The sequence below is a fragment of the Lonchura striata genome, chromosome 6 (assembly GCF_046129695.1).
Source record: "Lonchura striata isolate bLonStr1 chromosome 6, bLonStr1.mat, whole genome shotgun sequence".
NCBI lineage: Eukaryota > Metazoa > Chordata > Aves > Passeriformes > Estrildidae > Lonchura > Lonchura striata.
In genome coordinates this window covers 56,873,973-56,891,903 of record NC_134608.1, presented here as the reverse complement: position 1 = coordinate 56,891,903, position 17,931 = coordinate 56,873,973, and the positions used below count along the sequence as shown (strand labels likewise).

The following is a 17,931-nucleotide window of genomic DNA, read 5'->3' as shown; positions in this document are numbered from 1 at the left end:
TGAGTGTTCAAAAAGGTTTCATTCCCTCTTTCATGTTCATTGTCAAGGTTGATTTATTCTTGTTATGAAACTTGCAGCTAGAAATACTCTTCATAACATGACTTAATGCCTTAAACATTTCTTTGAAACCATTCATGTAATTTGATACCATCTGATATGCACATGCATAGTTTCATGTTTCATTTGAATTTTTATGCAAAGACTTAATTTTTGTTTCCAGGGATATCTGAAACACAATATTGCATTTGCAGAACTGAAATTGTTTTGAGTGCAGAAGGGATGAGCAGAATATTATAATGAAATGGCTGGAGATGTATTTATAGGCAACTATGTATCTCTATGGAAAAAGATGAGAGGGAAAAGGAGAAGAAGGAATCACCAACATAAGCCCATGGGAAAGAAATATGAGTATACTGTGCCAGGTCAAGTCCCCAGAGGTTACATTCACCCAGGAAAGCCTTAAATTCCACTTAACCTGGAATTTAAGTGTTTTGGGACTGTGTGTATCCTCTGTCTACTCCTAGAGAGAGAATTTATTAATTAGTGCTTTGAGAGCATTTCTGAAGCAAAGGACTCATGAGAGGGATCAGGTGGTAGAAAGAAATCTGCATTTGCACATTTCTAATGACTCAAATGTGCATGCAAAGGAAAGACAGAAATTTTCTGAAATCAAAAGACTGATTTCAAACTGAAGTCAGTCTGTGAGTTTCACACTCTTACTTCTGTTGAAATTCTCTGTTGGCTTCTAACTATAACCACTGAGTCGTTTCCTTATTAATAGAGGTTAAAAGCCAAAATGGCATATGGCAACAAGAAGTTGCTTGTTATTTCTTTAGGTCTAAGTGTGCTGGTGATGCCCACCAACAATCAGAGGGCAAAATCAGAGGTGTCTTCCACGCTGTGACTTAAGAGTTTTGGTCCCTTTCTGCTGTTACTTCTGACCAATTCTTGATTTTAGTGACATTCTCATTTCTCACACCATGTTTGTACGGGCTGACTTTACCTCAGCTGTAGTGAGTTAAACATGTGATTGATAAAATAATCACTTTTCTGTGAGTCATACCATATGCTTCCCTCTCTCCACCACCACAATTCTGCTCATTCTTTTCTGTGAGTTATTTTACCTTTCCTGCATCATCCCCTCTATGCCACCAGTTTGCTTTCCCTTGCAGCCATGTGTCTCTTTCCAAACAATGCCTTGTGCTGTGGGGTGGGCTTTCATCTACCTGTGTCCTCAGCAAATTATTGCAGCCCAGCTTTGCCCAGGAAATGTGTTTGAATCTTAAAGATGCTCCCCACTTTGGGTACCTTCTTCTCTTATTTATTGACATCAGGCTCTGATTTCACCACCAGTTTTTAACACCTTTAAAAATGAAGGGTTTGCAATATATGGTGATGTGGTTTAATTTATTATGGCAATGTGTATGTTATCAGATCATTTAGGAACAAGGGATTATTTTCGACATTAAAAAATGAGAGCCAAAGGTAATTTATGACTTGGCTAAGCAAGACTGAGTGAGATCATGGGAGACAAATGAAACTTTCTTTGGACATTTTCAGGAATAGTAGTGAACTGTAGCTATAACTTTAGTAGAATGGATTCAAGGCAGACAAGAAGAACAGGGTGATTAGAAGAAAAGCCTCCATAGACATACTATCTTATAAACTAATCTCTGAGAACTCTGTTCTTTGTTTCTTTAAAAATCTATTTGACCCAAAGCACAATCACACATTAGAGGGAAAGTGGAGGGAATAACCAAGAAGGGGTTTTCCAGATGAATCTTTGTTTATTTCTTTATTAATCTTGAAGGCAAGAAGTTTCTTCAGTTTGTTAGGTGTGTCTGTTAAAATGCTAAATTAAATTGTGTGCATTAATCTAACTAGTAATCTGGTTTTTTAACTGGGGGGAGGGCAGGATACACCTACTGACTTTTGTCCTTTCATCCTCTCTTCCCTCGTGCGGTTCAGTTCATTGAAGTCTCTAAGCAAATATATCCAATGACCACTCCTTAATTCTAGAGGAATTCACTGAAACAGAGCTGTGTTTATCAGTCCTAGTTGAAGTCTCTGATAGCAAAGTGAGCCACCATTTCACAGCTCAGCCTTAACCAGATGGCCACACTCTGCCAGTGTTAAAATGGGACAGAGAAACGAGAGGCTGGTTTAGAATTATTTCATTATTGCACATGGATAAAACAGAAAATAAGGGCCTGGGTCCTGGTCTTGTTTTTTTCCTTACAGAGTAGTGATGCAATGATTGAGGTCAAAATGTACAAAGTTTAATTGAGGTCTCTGCTGTGCCTGACTGGAGCAAGGATGTCTGTTTTGGCCCCTTGTGTTAGGATTGTTTCTGTAGGAATATTTCTCCCTATATCTCCTGCCAAATTATTTGCTGGAAATAATATCAACATAAGATACTGAAGGGTGCTGATTTGACTCTTGACTATTGTGGAGCTATCAGAACAGGAAGTGGGATGGAAAGAATTCAGGTTGAAGTCCTTGAACTCCCACATCTCCCCCAGCTAATTTAACTATGAAAATTAACAGGGCATCCAAGGGAGTTGTCTTAATGTTGTGAATTCACATTTTTTCATAAGCCAGCAGGATATTTAATTTAAAAATTCCAAATTTATCTAAAGCAGAGATGTTTGCTGTAGCAGTAGCCGAGATGGCAGTTGGGGAGTTTCAGCTAAAAGCTTGTCAAACTAGAGGTAGTGTGACAGTGCCTTAAAGCCTTTCCTTAACAAAATAAATTTCTCATAGGATTCCAGTCACTTCTAGACATCTCTGGACACTTCTCAGCTGTGTTTGTGCCACCACTGTGGAGTGAAGGTGTCTCTGATCAAGACAGACTGAGAGAGTTGTGGTTGTCCAGCCTGGAGAAGAAAGAGAAGGCTCCAGGGAGAGCTGGGAGTCCCTTCAGTGCCTAAAGTGGCTGCAGGAGAGGGACTTTGAACAAGGGCCTGGAGTGTCAGGACAAGGGGGAATGGCTTCACAATGACAGGGTGGGTTTAGAAGGGATATTTGGTAGAAATTCTTTATTGTGAGGGTGGCACGGGCTGTGAATGCTTCATCCTTGGAAGTGCTCAAGGCCAGGCTGGATGGGGCCCTAAGCAACTTGGTCTACAAGAAGGTGCCCTGCCCATGGCAGTGGGGTTGGAACAAGATGATCTTTGAGGTCCCTTTAAACCCAAGGTGTGGTATGATTCTGTGCTGGTTCCCTGAGTCACAGCCATTTATCACTGCAGAGCAGTGATCCACCACCTCTCCAGCAAGCCCAGCATTCAGACTTTCCATCTATAAGTTGGTTTTCACTTTTCTTTTTCCCAGTTTTCACATTCTTGGCTTCCCTTCCCTCTCTGTTCTCCAGCACCTTCCAGAACCAAATAAGTATTTTGTATTGCAGGACGAGTTTTCTCAGGGAAGATCAATACAACTCAATAGGAAAATTGTGTCTTATTTTCTAATGATTCTCGAGAATTGTTCTGTTTTCAACCAATACCAAAGTCAATTCTTAGGTTGGCATGCAGCTTGGAAAATTTCAGGCCAAACGTCTCAGTTTTTGGCAAAGTGATAAATAATTGAACTCATTCCCCCTGCTAATTAGTTCATTTCTGTAACACAGCCATCTCTGAAGCAGTGGGTGTAGCCTCTGAGAGAGCAAACATGTCCTGAAGCCCAGCAGGGCTGGGGAAGGGATTACTGGGCCAGGAAGAGTTTTGCAAGTTTTTGCTGTCACACAAATGCTAGGAAGGGTTAAGGAGTCCTGCAGAGACTTCAGTAGGAAGGGGAGCAGGGGAGCAGTGACCTAGAGCTCTCAGCATGAAATGATCTAGCAAGCCTTGTTCACCCGCTGAAAAATAGTAAAATTGTGTTTTCCTGTTATGGTTGGGACAATTAAAAGGTTAAATTCTTCTGAAGCGGGATAGGAGGAGTAGGCAAGATATTGGGAAAGATTTATGACTTTGCACAGTTGAGCTTTTGTTTTCTCACATTTTATTCCTTTTTTTTGAAAAAAAAGGAGGGGCTAGAGAAAGAAGCCTGCTTTAAACTTGTTATCAGTTGGGAATTAGATAATGTGGGTGAAGGGGTGGTTTGGGCTGGCTGCTGTTGGAGAGGCTCCGCAGGGTTTGAACTGCATCAGATGCTCAAGATGCAGCAAATTCAAATTTCAGCTCCCAGGACTTCCACCCCTAAAGAAAGGCACAAGAGAGAAGAATGTGTAAACGGAGAAAGAAGAGATACCGAGGCTGTCAGACCCCAGCAGGATGCCTGATCGAGTTGCATCTCAATAAATAATAAGCACTTGTTATGCTAATAGTCACTATTTCCAATGGCATGATTTGCATACAGATCGTATGCATGTTAATTAATACACATCTTAGGTCTTGTCTGCAGCGTTTTCATGTGTAAAATGATGCAGCATGGAAATGAATATTGCAAAGTTTTCACGTACAAATAAATAGCTGATAGCATAAAAAGCCAGACAGGCCTGAGATAAGCAGGAATACCAGGGCAATTGTGGAAGAAGCCCAGGATTAGTGTCACTTCTGGCTCTGATAACATCTGTCCTTGCACCTGATTGTAAAGAAAATAAAATGAAACAAAGGGTTGCCTGATAATGCCACGAGGCATGACAATAATTAACCCCTTGTTGGTTAATTACTTAGGTGCATGCTTGTGAACATTGCTGCACCTTTTACTGGAGCACAGAATTTAGTAGCTTTATTCTGAGTTGGGGGCAGGGGATGACAAATAGGTGCAACCTGGCTCTTTGGAGAGGTGGGATAATGTGGGCAGAGAAAAATGGCTTATCGGGTTATATGGCATTCCAGACTAAATATTTAACATAGTTCGTAAGGTATATAAAAGAAATATTTACCTGTTAGGAAACTGTAACAATATGATATAGAAGTTCATTACCAGGTTAATTTGTTAATTTTTCAGGTATCAGATAACGATGTCAGGCATCAGATAATCTGGGCCCTACAAGGAATTTGGAATTAGTTCAGTTTGAAAAGAAAACAGCTGTGTTTTCTGTTACATGCAGTGGCTCCACATGTCAATATTCAGTTGTTATTGCCATCAGTTTTTCCCTGTCCTGCTGCAATCTAAACGTATGTATCTTCTGGTCACTCAGAGCAAGAGGTTTCATTGTTATGTTTATATTTGAAGAGGAGTGTTTTCTCTCTATGGAAGTCATCTTTGAGCAGTGGAACTGGTGGAGTAGTTAAAAAGTTGACCTTTTGTTAAAAGCGAGTCTGCCAGCTGAATTTTTCTCCAGTCAAGAGTGAAGCTGGGTAGCTCTGTGAAATGCAGCTGAAGAACCATTCTCAGTTGATTTTCAGCTATGATTTTATTAGGGCTTAGCTGAGGTCAGAAGTTCACCTGGTCAAGTTGTGATTGCCATAGGTATTTATAAGATGAGGAATGTCATGGAGGACACACCTCTAATCAGCTGCAATTTTTAAGTATTAATTTAAATTTAGTGCCTTATTGTTTATGCTTGGGCTTTTTTTGCAGCTTAATTAAGAATTTCTATTTTATTTCTAGAGCAGTGAGTCCATAAGTGTTGTCAGCATTTTAAACAATACCTGAGAGCTAGGAGAAACTTTTCTTTAAAATAATGCACTGGTTAGAGCTGCTGTCTTGCAGGTAAGTAGTTTGAGTCAGTTAATTTTGTGTTAGGAATATTATAACTCTAAAAAAAAAACTTAGTTTACATAACCAGGCATAAATAACAGTGGCATGGAGGGGAAATGTCAAAAATTCTATATTTCATTAAAAGTCTACTGTGAATTTGGAAATGGAAAGTTAGTCTATTTGATGGACAGAAACAATAAAAATAAGGAAAAACCAATTCACGTGAAAAAGCACATCCAAAGAGTGGAAATACTGTGCAAGGCAACCTGAGAAGGAGTGATGTCTTTTGGCTCAGATACAGTCTTTGGATATCCTACTGTTGGATGGGTGGAGTAGATCCTTTTGTTTTATAAGAAAAAACACAAATGGACTCTCAAAACTAAAGGAAAATAATTTTTTGTTGAAGTTGAGAGTTTGTGTCTTTGTTCTCTGCAGATTGTGCAGTTGAAGTGTTTATATGGTTTCAATGTTTATAGACTCAGTGAGACAGAGGATTTGCAAACACTACAATGATGCTACCTTGAGGTAGCAGTGGTATTTTCATTAGAATAAATGAGTTTACTTTTCTAGTGGGATGTGCAAGCTTAAAAACATCCACAGCAACAATAAACAACTGGAAATTCAGAGACAGCTCTAATTAGGGGAAGGCTGAAGCAATTAAGATGGGTAAACTCTATTGATCATAACTGAACAAGATGCATACAGATGACAGCAGTGGTTTTACAGTGGGTGCCCCGACATGGTTAATGACTGCTCTTGGCTTAACAATAATGATTCTAGTATTTTATTGGGGGAGTGTGGGTAGGAAGGTTAAATCAAGTTTCATAGGGCTTCTCAAAACCATGCTACAACCACTTGAAGAGCTGCTTTTTCAGCCAGAAATATCTAATTCTGTAGCTATCACACTTGGCATATCCTTCTTGTACCTGAATGCATCCTCTGACACAGAGCCCTGTACCTGCTGGTCAAAACAGAACCTGTAATTCAAATTTTCTCTCTTTCTGAGCTGTTCTCTACCTCATTGCTCCTAGGTGATGATTTGTATAGCTTCTTTCATATCTGTTTCTATTCTCCACTCTATTGCTTGTTGACACAGACATGATGTTAGAAAGCTCAGAAAACAAACTGTAAATGAAATGTGGACATCTGTCATAGATTCACCCCAAAGCATTTTTTTCAGAGTCCTGAGAAAAAGAATTCATGCCAGCTGCACTATGTTTATAATTCCATTTGGTAGGGATCAAACTTAAAATCTTAATGGTTGCAGGAGACAGTTAAGTCTTAAAATGTTGTATCAGTTCCTGTTACAGCAGCCTAGATTGGAAAAATTACATTTTTTTTCCTTAGTGAGTGGCATGTGTGTTAAAATTGTGCTTGGCAGTGTTATGTTTTTTGTAAAAAGCACTGATTTTTATAGTTTGGAGAAGGAGATAAAGAAAGCTTCATTTAATACAATGGGAATGATATATCATTATTGTGTTCCACCACATTAACTGCACTTTAAGATCAGATTTTTGTCCATTTTATGGACAAACTGTTCTGTATGACAGAACATCGATAGACTGTTCTTATTAATGGGATATTTGTCTTATATCATTTTAGTTTGGTTTATTTGTTATATCTGGAAATATTAACATAGAAATCACATATGCAAAAGCAAATACATGTGTATATAGTTAATATGTTGATAGTGTTTCTCACTCAAGGAGTTTGAGACTTGGTAATGTGTTTAAATATAGAAACATTTTGGATCATCCAAGTATAAGCCCTGGATTCAGCATTCACTTGGAATTCCTCTCAGATAAGAATATGCAAGCTAAATTGCTGTTCAGCATCCCCCAATTTTTATTTGATTTTCTCCCATTCCCTGCCTTTTTTTTCTTTTTAGAAAGTAGCTATTTGTGTTTTTAACTCTGATGTGCTTACTCATTTGAAGTGGGCATAGTGAAAAGTATGCCTCACAACTGTGTCAACACGAGTGCTCCATGGAGGCTACTGGCATTTTTTAAACAATCTTTGAAGTACATGTTAAAATGTTATAAAGCCATTTTTAATCATACATCACAAACACACAAATAGCCTTTTCTTCTCCTCCAGGCATGCATCTCACCTTGTTGGAGGAAGCTGGGGCATTCCTTAATGATTGCTCAGTGAAAAGCAGCTCCTTGGAGGCAGATGCTGTGTCTATCTTATATTGTGCAATAATTATTAATATTACCCTGTATTTGAGTTTTCTGGTCAAATTCACAGCCTCCTGGGGGTCAGAATCCCCTTTCCCTAGTTCCTATGCATTACAATACATGCCCATGCAGCAGCACAACACTGATGGTTCCTTTTTGCCTTCTTCTGTGTGATACCATCTGAGTGATTTAAACAAAACCCCAAAATATTCTACACTTCATGTGTTCACTTATAAAAATAAATAAATCCACACAGCACCACCATAATATAATTACCTGCTCTCTGGAAAGCCTGGGGCAACAGAGGGTTCTTCCCATTGAGATTTAAGGATGTGAGGAGTGTTTCAGAGCACATGTCCCTGGTCAGTCTGCAAACTCAGTGCCTCTGAAGAATAAGAGGAATTTAAAATGAAGCTTTGTTTTCCAGTCCTACTTTTCTTGTCTTCCAAGTTCCCTTTGGAACCTCACTTAAAAGCCACATGGTTCTAGCAGCTAGGGTTTATTTTGTACTATACCTCCTCCTGAGAGTTTACGTTGCTGCCAGTGTTCCTCTGATTTTAGGTAGAAATACCTTCCTAGGATTAACAATTACAATGAGTTCAGTAAGTTAGGGCTTCTTTGTGGTTTTTGTCTGATTTTTTAAATTTACTTTAATGCAAATGTAATTTGTTTAGGTAGTTATGTTTAGAGTTTTAGCCCTGTAGTGTCATGTGTACGAGTTGTAATGGTGCAGCAGTGCTGCTGTAGTCCTGCTTTTATTGTCTCATGCAGATACTCAATCAATGAAAGTACTCTAAAAAGGTGCATTTTTTGTTACATGTGCTCTACTTCAAAGGATAGTGTGTTCAAAAGCAGTTTGAGTCTGTTTAGAATATGTTTTGGTGTTGTAAATGGTGGTTTGGGTTTGTTTTTTTTTTTTTTAATTTAAATAATCTTAATGTCCTTTAGGAGGAAAGAAATTAAAAAGAAATCTTTAAAAATTACTGTTGAGATTATTTTAAGACATTGGTTTACCCAGTGGTAGTGGAGTCTCTTCCAGGCAAGATGTGGCAGATGCATCATGCCACACATTATCCAGCAGCTTCCCAGGACTGTGAAGTGAGGTGTCTTTGCAGCCTATGCTGCTTGTGTTACTTTTATAATTGTTCCAGTTATCAAATGCAGACATTTTATAAGGTCCTAACTGACAGATCTCAGCTACTGAGGAGCAAAAATTAAAAGGATTTGATATATTGCAATAAACCCACAATTTGCAGGCATTTTGGTGTTCTCCAAGGGAATATTTGAAACGCAGCAAGATTTGAGCTGCCTGAACATAGAATGCAAACCTATAATTGTGGGTTTAGGCCTTGGCAAATAAAATGGAGCGAGGCATTTCTTTGATAAGTTTTTGCTTTGCTGCAAGCAGATTTAGTTCAGTTCTGACCAGGATCACAGTTGTGCCTGAGGTTAATGAGAATAGCACACGGGAAGGAAGGAGGCATTGGAGGTGCAGTGATTTTATGACACTGAGTATTAGGACACTTTGCAGCCTTTTCTAAGCAGCTGTTCTTTAGGTAAATTAATACGTGGGGTCTCTTTACTTCTCCCCAACTTTAACTGCCATAAAAGAACTTAATGTAAAGCTGTTCACAGCTTATCTCACCCTATTGCTATGTGAAACTTCTCACACAAATGCTTTTGTACACTGCAGCCATAACACACTAATCTTCTGAACTTCCTGACCCATAAAACTGTGATTATTGCTACATGTAAAATTAATCTGGAAATATCCCTCTGTATTTGGCCTTATGGCTTTTACATGGCAAAATCCCTCCTTTGCAGAGGAAGGACTGCCAGGGAAGGGAAGGACAATGGGACTGTACATAAATGTTAGTGTAGTGCTCTTCCTTACTATTGTGAATTTGGCTTTATTTGGAGCTGGTGAGTCAACAGATGCAGGTTCCTGATTATTTTTTTTTTCCCTAGATTCCCTAGATTACATTTTCAGATTTGATTTTTTTGATTTTGAGTGTTTCTGGCTGTTCTTACTTGCCATTAGCAGTGGGTCAGTCACTAATTTCCTATACAACTGCATGGAGAGACAATTGAGAAACATCACTTGTGAGAGGAGGACAGGAAGGGTGTTAGGGATGAAAAGAAAGCTCTACTTTTTGCAGTTGTGATTCTTTTAAGTACCTGTCATATCTGAGAGTTACTTCTGCTCACTATTCAGCAATTAAAATGAAGAATGAGAAGCAGTTTGCAGGATTCCCTGATAAAGGGTAGCAGTTAAAATGCACCAGAGGCAAAAAAGGAGTAATAACAGTCCATGAGGATATTTTCCCTCTTTCTTTATGGGTAATACATAGCTTTCTTTTAAAAAAGCCATGTGATTCTTGTCTTATCTTCAGCAAAGATAGTGACATCAGCAGCTTTGCATTTGTACATGTTCACATCACAAAGGGTTGGCTGCACTCTAAGGTGCAGATGAACCAAAAAGCACAAGAGTCATGTTTCTACCTTTTTTTTAATCATCAGACTGACATAATATAGGTAACCATCCAGCTGAAAAAAGATTTTAAAATTTTAAAAATTAAGTGAACAGGCCTTTTTAATTTTGAACCACAAACGCTTGTGTTAAATGATGCTTTCCCAAGCCACTTTTTATTATTAGCATTGTTCAAAATTGCAAGTTGTCACATCCACCAGCCTCTAAATTACCCGTGCTCTGTGTTGCCATAGTTACACAGTAGCCACTAAAATACAGGCTCCAGTGTAAAAAGGCAAGCTCAGACTGCGACTCATTTATTTGAAGGTTTTGGCAGCAGAGTATCTCCACAAAGTCTTTGTTTTATAACCTTTGAATTCTTGCATTTTAACTCTTTCAACCGACATTGCAGTGTTGTGCTAAAAGGTATGTTTTATTTAAGACAAGGGTACTCAAGCTGAGTTAATAAATACATGATGGTGTAGTTGACTTCTCACTAGTCTTTCCTACTCTTCTTTTTGGTTTTGGGCTGAATGATCCATGATTTTCTTGAGGTGAGGCTAAGGCGACAGTGTCATGTCCTGTCCATTTTCCCCATCCTAAAGGCTTCTCACCTCCTTTCCAGAACAGGATCCCTCGCTGGTGATTTCACTGGCAACAGAAATTTATCCTGGCACTACTCAGCTGGTGTGATTCCCCATATTGGAAAAAAAACCCAAACCCACATGTTCATCAGAATGCAGAGATCTTGGAAGGATCCTGTCAGAAAATACTTATATTAGACTAAAATAAGAATTTTGAATGTTAACCACCAAAATTTTTTATCAGCTTTATAATTCTAAATAGCCATCTCTATTCTATTTTAAATAAGGGGAATCAATAAGCCCGCCCCTGTTCTACAGTGCTAAATAAAGAAGAGTCAGATTAATATTACATATCTTGTCTCAGTTTCCTAAGTTCTTAGCTGGAGATACCAGTAGATCAATTGCTATTTTCTTTACCATTCCTATTGAAAATGTTTTTCTATACCACCACTCCCCCAACAAAAAAAATTACCAATATTCCAAATATTTTGTATTAAAGCATTTTAGGTATGTACCCTGCTACATTCACATAAAACAATACTTAATTCGGCAGTCACATTGTTGAACCCCTCTGTAGAAGCAGAGTGGAAAAAAATGCTTTTAGAGGTTGTAGTCTTTCAGCTGTGCCATTTAGTACAGTGCCATTTAGTACCCCCAAGTCCAGGGTTGCTGCCATGAGCTTTTCCTTGGTGGGCTGTAGTACCTGCTCTGGGGGCACCAGCCTGCCTGGCTCTGCCATCAGCTTCCAGCTTTCACACATGACCTAGTCCCAGCACCAAGTCTTGACCTCTCGCTTTTTCAGCACTTCAGAGGTTAATTTTGTTGAGGGATCAGATTTCCTTCCAGGGGAAGTTTCTGATGATCACCTTCTAGCTGGGTTTTACTTTCCAGTGTCTCTCAGAGCTGCTGACTCTCTGTGGAGGGCTCTATTGGAAAACAACCTTGCTGCAACCTTTTTTTTTTTTTTCCCAAGTCTCTTCCTAGACAGTCAAGTTACAGGCTGGTTTATTTAAGGGGGGGCATTGGATGGTAGCCTAATGAAGGTATCAACCTGCAAAATAAATCTGAGCCCCTTTCCTGGAATTCTTCATGGGCAACAAGGTGGAGAAGTGCTTTGGCTGGGGAATATTGCAAGGTAAGAGATTTTCTGCACTTTTGAAAACACGGGAGTGTGTTGTGTTACACCTTTGAGTAAGGAGGTTTAGCTTTGCAGATAATGGTGGCAGTGGAAACACATTAGATGATGGATAAATCTGAGCAGCTCTCTGTCTGCACTGTTTCTTTTCAATCTCTGTATGCTGCATGACATCAATACATTTTTAATAGATTGCAAATATTTGAATAACGTGGTAGAAAGGTTCCTGTGTGAGGATTGACAGCTATTGCTGTGTTTGCTTTTTCTGGCTTCATTTTTTGATTCTGTGAGGTTTATTGATACTCAAAGGTTGCAATCTAGCTGGCTATCTTTCCACTAATGTTGCAGGCTTTTAGCCTCAGAAAACTATGGGGCTTTGTTATATTTTAGTGCTGTAAGTCTGGTTTCTGTGCAAAGGAAGAACCATTGTGGGAATGAGCTCAGCCTGCAAGGAAACAAAGGGTGTGTGAGCCTGTTTCAGGCCAGATCCCAGCCCAGAGTGCACTTGCTTTTTAGTACAAAATACCCAGTTCTTATTCTCACTCCTGTGCAAATTTCTGGTGGCTTCCTGATTTGTCTGAGTAAGGTTGTAAGATACCTTTCCTTTTTGTAGTTCCTTCCAAATAAGCCTAATTTTAAATGCTCACATGAACCAGGACTTACTGATCCCATCTAGAATGTTGCAGTTCTGCTAGGACAAAAAACTGCTTTCAGGGTTGGTAGTAGCTGACATCTTCCCAGCAGCAAAGAATAAACATTTTACTTGATTATGTGTCTGTTTATTCTGTAAATCACTGGTAGGATAACAACTGTTGTTTTTCAGTGGTTTGGCTTCCTGAGTGATAGTGCTCTACCCTGTGATCAAATTAACACATTTTTATTGCCAAATTCAGCTTTTATTTTAAGGCATATTTCAGCAGGCTGTCATGTGTTCAGAAAGACAATTTCTGTTGTGTTTCTCCTTTTTTTCTGATGGGAGAACCGTGTGCATTATCTTTGTCTCCATGTGCTCAGCTACAGCTGATGCTGCTGTGGGACAGGGGCAGTTCTCATGTGTGCTGTGCACAGGTTTTGGCCTTGATCAATTTGTGCAGAAGCTTTGCAGTGTCTTCTGAGTAGGGAAAAGCAGAATTGCTTTGAGTCTTCAGGCATATATGAAGGTATCAACCTGCAAAATAAATCTGAGCCCCTTTCCTGGGATTCTTCTTGTCTTCAGTTTGTGCCTGTGTGGGTTTCTTGCTCGGGGTTATGTCTGCAGACCTGGAAGATTTGGTGTCAGTGGTGGAGATCCAGTGTTGGGATGGATTAGAAGAAGATGGGGAGCAAAGGAGCCGTATCCTACCTGCCAGCTGCAGCTTTGGCTCTGGGTTGTTCAGTATCCACCTCCTCCTGGCTGAAGATGTCCAATGGTCCCACCTGGCCACTTGTTCTGGGGCTGTGGGTGGCTGAGTGACCCTGATCAAGAGGCAGATGGCCACGGGGCAGGTGGGCCCAGCCCCTTGAGTCTTTCAAAAGCACACCCAGCAGCAGAAAATTTAAATGCATCTTGCATAGCTTTGTTTCCATACTGCCCTTCATTCCTTTCCTTCCATGTTTTTGTTACATCACTCCTGTAAGAATTTAGCTAATCTATTCTTTTTCTTCTCGGTGTTCAACCCTGTTTTTATGATGTTTTGGAGCCTCTGCCAGGTACCAGTAACTGCTGGTTTGCTGCTGAGCTCTCACCAGCTCAGCCCAGTGCTGGAGGAGCTGGAGGTGGTGTCAGAAGTTGTCACTGTGTTCAGTGGATGTTCCCCCTTCTTTAAAGCTTGAATGGTGTCTTTGTACGAGGAGGGGATGTGATCCAGAGTATCTGCTTTGGGGGAGAAGTAAGTAAGTAGTAAGAAAGAAGTACTGGTAAGTAAGGCAGGGTAAGAAAGCTGCACAATCAAGTCTTTGGTTTCCAGAATTCTCTATCCCCAAGGTTCTCTGCCTACCTGGAGTGAGGGGGTGTTTGGGCTGGGGCCTTTCTGAGAGGGAGTTGGAGGCATATTACAGTGCTGACCTACACCCAGATCTTTGCCAGGGGCCTCCTCCCTATTCCCTCATCCCTCATCCCAGGGGGACTGGGATCCACAGTCATTTGGGCTTGACCTCTGGATTTGTTCAGTCCTTTGCTGTCACACTTTACAGGGATTTCTTTTCTGGAAGGCACCAGAGGCTTTGTATGTAAACAAGGATTTCTGACTTTGATTAGAAGACTTTTCTCAGCACTTCTTACTGTCATGGAAACAAAGGCAGAACAAACAAAGCACATTTTTTTAACGTGATGACTGAGATTTAACGCTGACCTTATTGTGATATGAAGATTCTGATTTTGTTTCCAGCTTTCTCTGGAGCTGTCTGTAGTGACACAGGCATGACCAGGGATGAGCATCACTCCCGTGGCTTCCAAAGCAGGGAGGTGAGGGTGCAGCTGGCCAAGGGGTGCTCTGTGCACCCAGCGTAGAGCTGGTCTGTAAACAGCTTTATAAACACAGTCAGACAGAATAGTAGCTGGAAAAATATGCTTTGTAGGTTGTGAGTGCAAGAAAAAGGGGCTGGCAGCCGGCTGTAATATTGTACACTAGATTTTGCAGACTTAGCTGGGAGTTCCTCCAGCACCTGGGTCACATGCAGTGCCTTGCTTTTCTCCCCTTCCCCGAGGCTGTGGAGGTACCAGAGGAGCCCTGGCTGTGAACAATGGCCAAAAAAACAAGTTCCACCAGTCAGGCTGAATGCAGTTGTGCTGGCTGCTGACCCCACACAGCCCTGGCTGAAGGGACACGGTGCAAAGGTGGAGGTGAATTTCAGCTTCTGAGCAGGATGTGATGAGTTTTGGTGGAAAGGCAAATCAGTTCATGACAATTTAGGGTGTTCTAACTCCTTGAGATGAGGTGGATTTTTAAGAGGTCCTTTGTGTGTGTGTGCATGCTTAGCTGTGTTCAGATTTGTCAGTCCCTTGGTCAAATTCCTGCTTATATTTTAAGGGACAAAATAAAATCCAGTGTTATTTTTATAAGGTTATTAGCATTGATGTAAGAAGATTAAATGAAAAGAGCTTTTGCAGTTTTTTAGCTTCTCCAGATCTTTTCTTACTCAAATTTTTCAACACTGAATCATTTTGTTCTGTGAGTTATTCCCTTTACAAATATGTATTTTAAATGTAAATCCTGAAACCTTATCTTGGATGAATTCTAAATAGAGCTTGACAGAGAGCTGCAGTTCAGCTTGCTGGCAGTAACCCCAATAGTCACTAAACATGAAAATGTCTGAGTAGCTCACAGCACACTTCCAGCACTTCAACTCTGCACCAAAAAAATGTCTTTTAAAGTGTTAGATTCTGCTCCAGAAAGAACAACTGGAACAGCTCTGTATTCATTTTTCCTGGTTTACTTTTCTTGGTCTGACTTTACCAAGTGTTTCAAGGTAACAGTCCTGTCCCTGGGCTCCTCTTTTGGTAAGAAACAAAGTGGTTTATGTTAAAATACCTATAGTGAGATGTAAGAAGAGAGTAACTGGAGACATGGGGGAGGTGGGTGATTAATAGCAGTGTAAAACACATTAATTAAATTAACTTCTCTTGAGGTAGATTTCCATCCATTCTTTTGCAAGTTGTTTCAGTTTCAGAACAGTTTGAAAGGAAAACTGTGCAAGGGTCTGTGTGTGCTTTCTGGGTTTCTGGCCCAGTTCTCACTACTGTAGGAAATCCCAGGAGAAAAGAGTGGAAGCTGTGCTATTTACTGTCTCATGTTCTAGCACATTTAATTTTTCCTTTTAAATCTTTGAAGATGCTGTGAAGTTTCAATCATTTTGTACCTTGATCTTTTTTATTGTTGTTGTTGTTGTTCACCTATCAACTCACAAATAGTTAAATTTTTTAATAGAAGAGGATAATTGCCATGTTTCCACTTGAAATATTGTAGAGCCCCAAGGCCCTTTCTTGGACAAATGTATTTTTCAGCGGCTCATTGTAATTTTGGTTTTGAGTGAAGATCCAACAAAATTAAAATCCACACCCATCTGTAGAGAAAGGTGCATTTTCAGCCTTCAACAATAGCTTTATTTAGAAGGATTTTAATGGCGCCTTTGCAAAGGGGGAAGATTTCTGCAGTGAGAGGGGCTGTCCTGAGGATCACAGAATGACTTTTTGTGCTGTCCAAGTTGACAAAAGAGAGCCAATTCTGTGGATGATGATTATGCAAGATGGAAAAGTGCTGATAGACTGTGGAAAAATACAAGTCTGAGCCTAACAACTTTGCAAACCTGTTTGAAAAAGGAGCTTTGAGCAGCTGATCTGGTGCTGCACGTGGGTGATGGGTATTAGGGTGAGCAGAGTGAGGTGGGGAGGCAGAGGAAGGTGCTTGGGGTGCTTGGTTTCATGCAGAGCAGGAGGCAGCATCGTGGGAGTTTTTAAGTGGTGGCAGGGGTGGGTTTCAAGTGGGTGGATATTTAATTTTCAAATGTTATACACTTTTTAAATTGCATTTTTTTTTTTTAAATTTCCAATTTTCAGTAATCAAAGTAAAGTTTCAGGTGATTGATCAAATAAAGAAAGGAAAACCCAAACATTTCAACTTCAGGTTATGGTTGAGTAGACTTTTGCTGACATCAGAAATTATTAATTGCAGCAGCCAAATTGCAAAGATGCTATCTGGGCTCTGGGAGCCAAGAACACCATAATTAAGGCTGTTAGATGCCCCATTCTGCTTCCTCACTTTTGACTTTAACCATCAAGGCACTGGATCCAGGTAAAAATAAGCTGATTTATGTGGAGGGCTTGGGGTGGTTTCAAGAGCAGCGTGAAACAAATGCCTGAGTTTGGTGCCTGGTGCTGGCCCCTGGAGGAGCCACAGCCTTAAAATGTGTGGGTTCCCTGCATTACTTTGAAGCTGTGGATGTTGGGTGCTCATAAAGTGGCTTGTTTACAGAGTTTAGTGCATTTAGAGCATTTAGTTTACAGAATTCAGTGAATTCTACCAGCCTTCTCCAGTGCTCTTTCAAAGGGCAACACCAGGAACGGTTTATGTAGGTTTACAAAATAATTTTCAGTTTCTTAAAGTGTTTTCATGTTTTCTTACATGCTGTTGTTTTTTTCTAGCTAGAGACTGAGCTGAAGTGATAGTTATTAACTAAAGCTAAAGCTGTCTGGGTTTAGACAGTGGGTTTACACATCCTACCTTGTCAGAACAGCCTGGGCACCAATGTCACCCACAAGAGCTGTGCTACTTAGCTTGTGGCACCCAAAATCTTTCCAGACATCCATCTTCAGACCTCAGAACAGCTAATCTTTTTAAATTTAGCAACAGATTAGTAAGCTTGAAAATACAGGGTTGGAATAATTCATAGTTTCCAGCAGGACATAAAGGACCTAAAGGCCAGGATACAGGGGAGGGGAAGCCACAACCATCAATGTATTCAGGTGCATGTTCCTACCTTTGTCCTCAGGCACATGTCCCAGTTCAGAAGGGCACTCAGATATTTTCATAATGCCTTGGATTGCCCAACTGCAGCCAACAGGACTGGCTGATGCTAGAAAAACTACTTATGATTAACATTAAACACATTCTTTAGATGCTGGTTAACTGGGGCCTATGGTAGTTTTAAGAATTGTGAGTGCTCAAAAACAAAATGTCTCAGTTTCTATACATTGAGGATGGGATTAGGAGTCACTCAGAGGAAAATCACTGTATTTAATATTTTTTCTGCCCACTGCCATATCTCCATAAGAAGGAAATGAAACTATTAAACACAGAAGGCATTGGCGTTGATGTTATTATTACTGTTATGATTGTTATTTTATTATAGGTTCAGAAATAGAAAAGTTTGTGCTACACAAAACTCTGGAAAACAAGAAGCATATTTTTTATTTAATAATTTTACTAACTATTTTGGTACCTT

At 40.0% G+C, this 17,931-nt stretch overlaps 1 protein-coding gene across 3 annotated transcripts in view; it reads left to right on the top strand.

The window, feature by feature from the left end:
• The window catches only part of NAV2 (neuron navigator 2), a 209,356-nt gene that overhangs the window by 136,061 nt on the left and 55,364 nt on the right, over positions 1–17,931 (top strand). Inside the window, exon 1 of one of the 3 annotated variants that reach the window (XM_077784375.1) lies at positions 11,654–12,012. The exons of the other annotated variants lie outside the window; for them this stretch is intronic. Within the exon in view, the coding sequence (XP_077640501.1) occupies positions 11,915–12,012 (98 nt within the window). The 5' untranslated portion in view covers positions 11,654–11,914. Of the gene's footprint in view, positions 1–11,653; positions 12,013–17,931 lie in introns of those variants that run through there. 3 annotated transcript variants of the gene reach the window in all.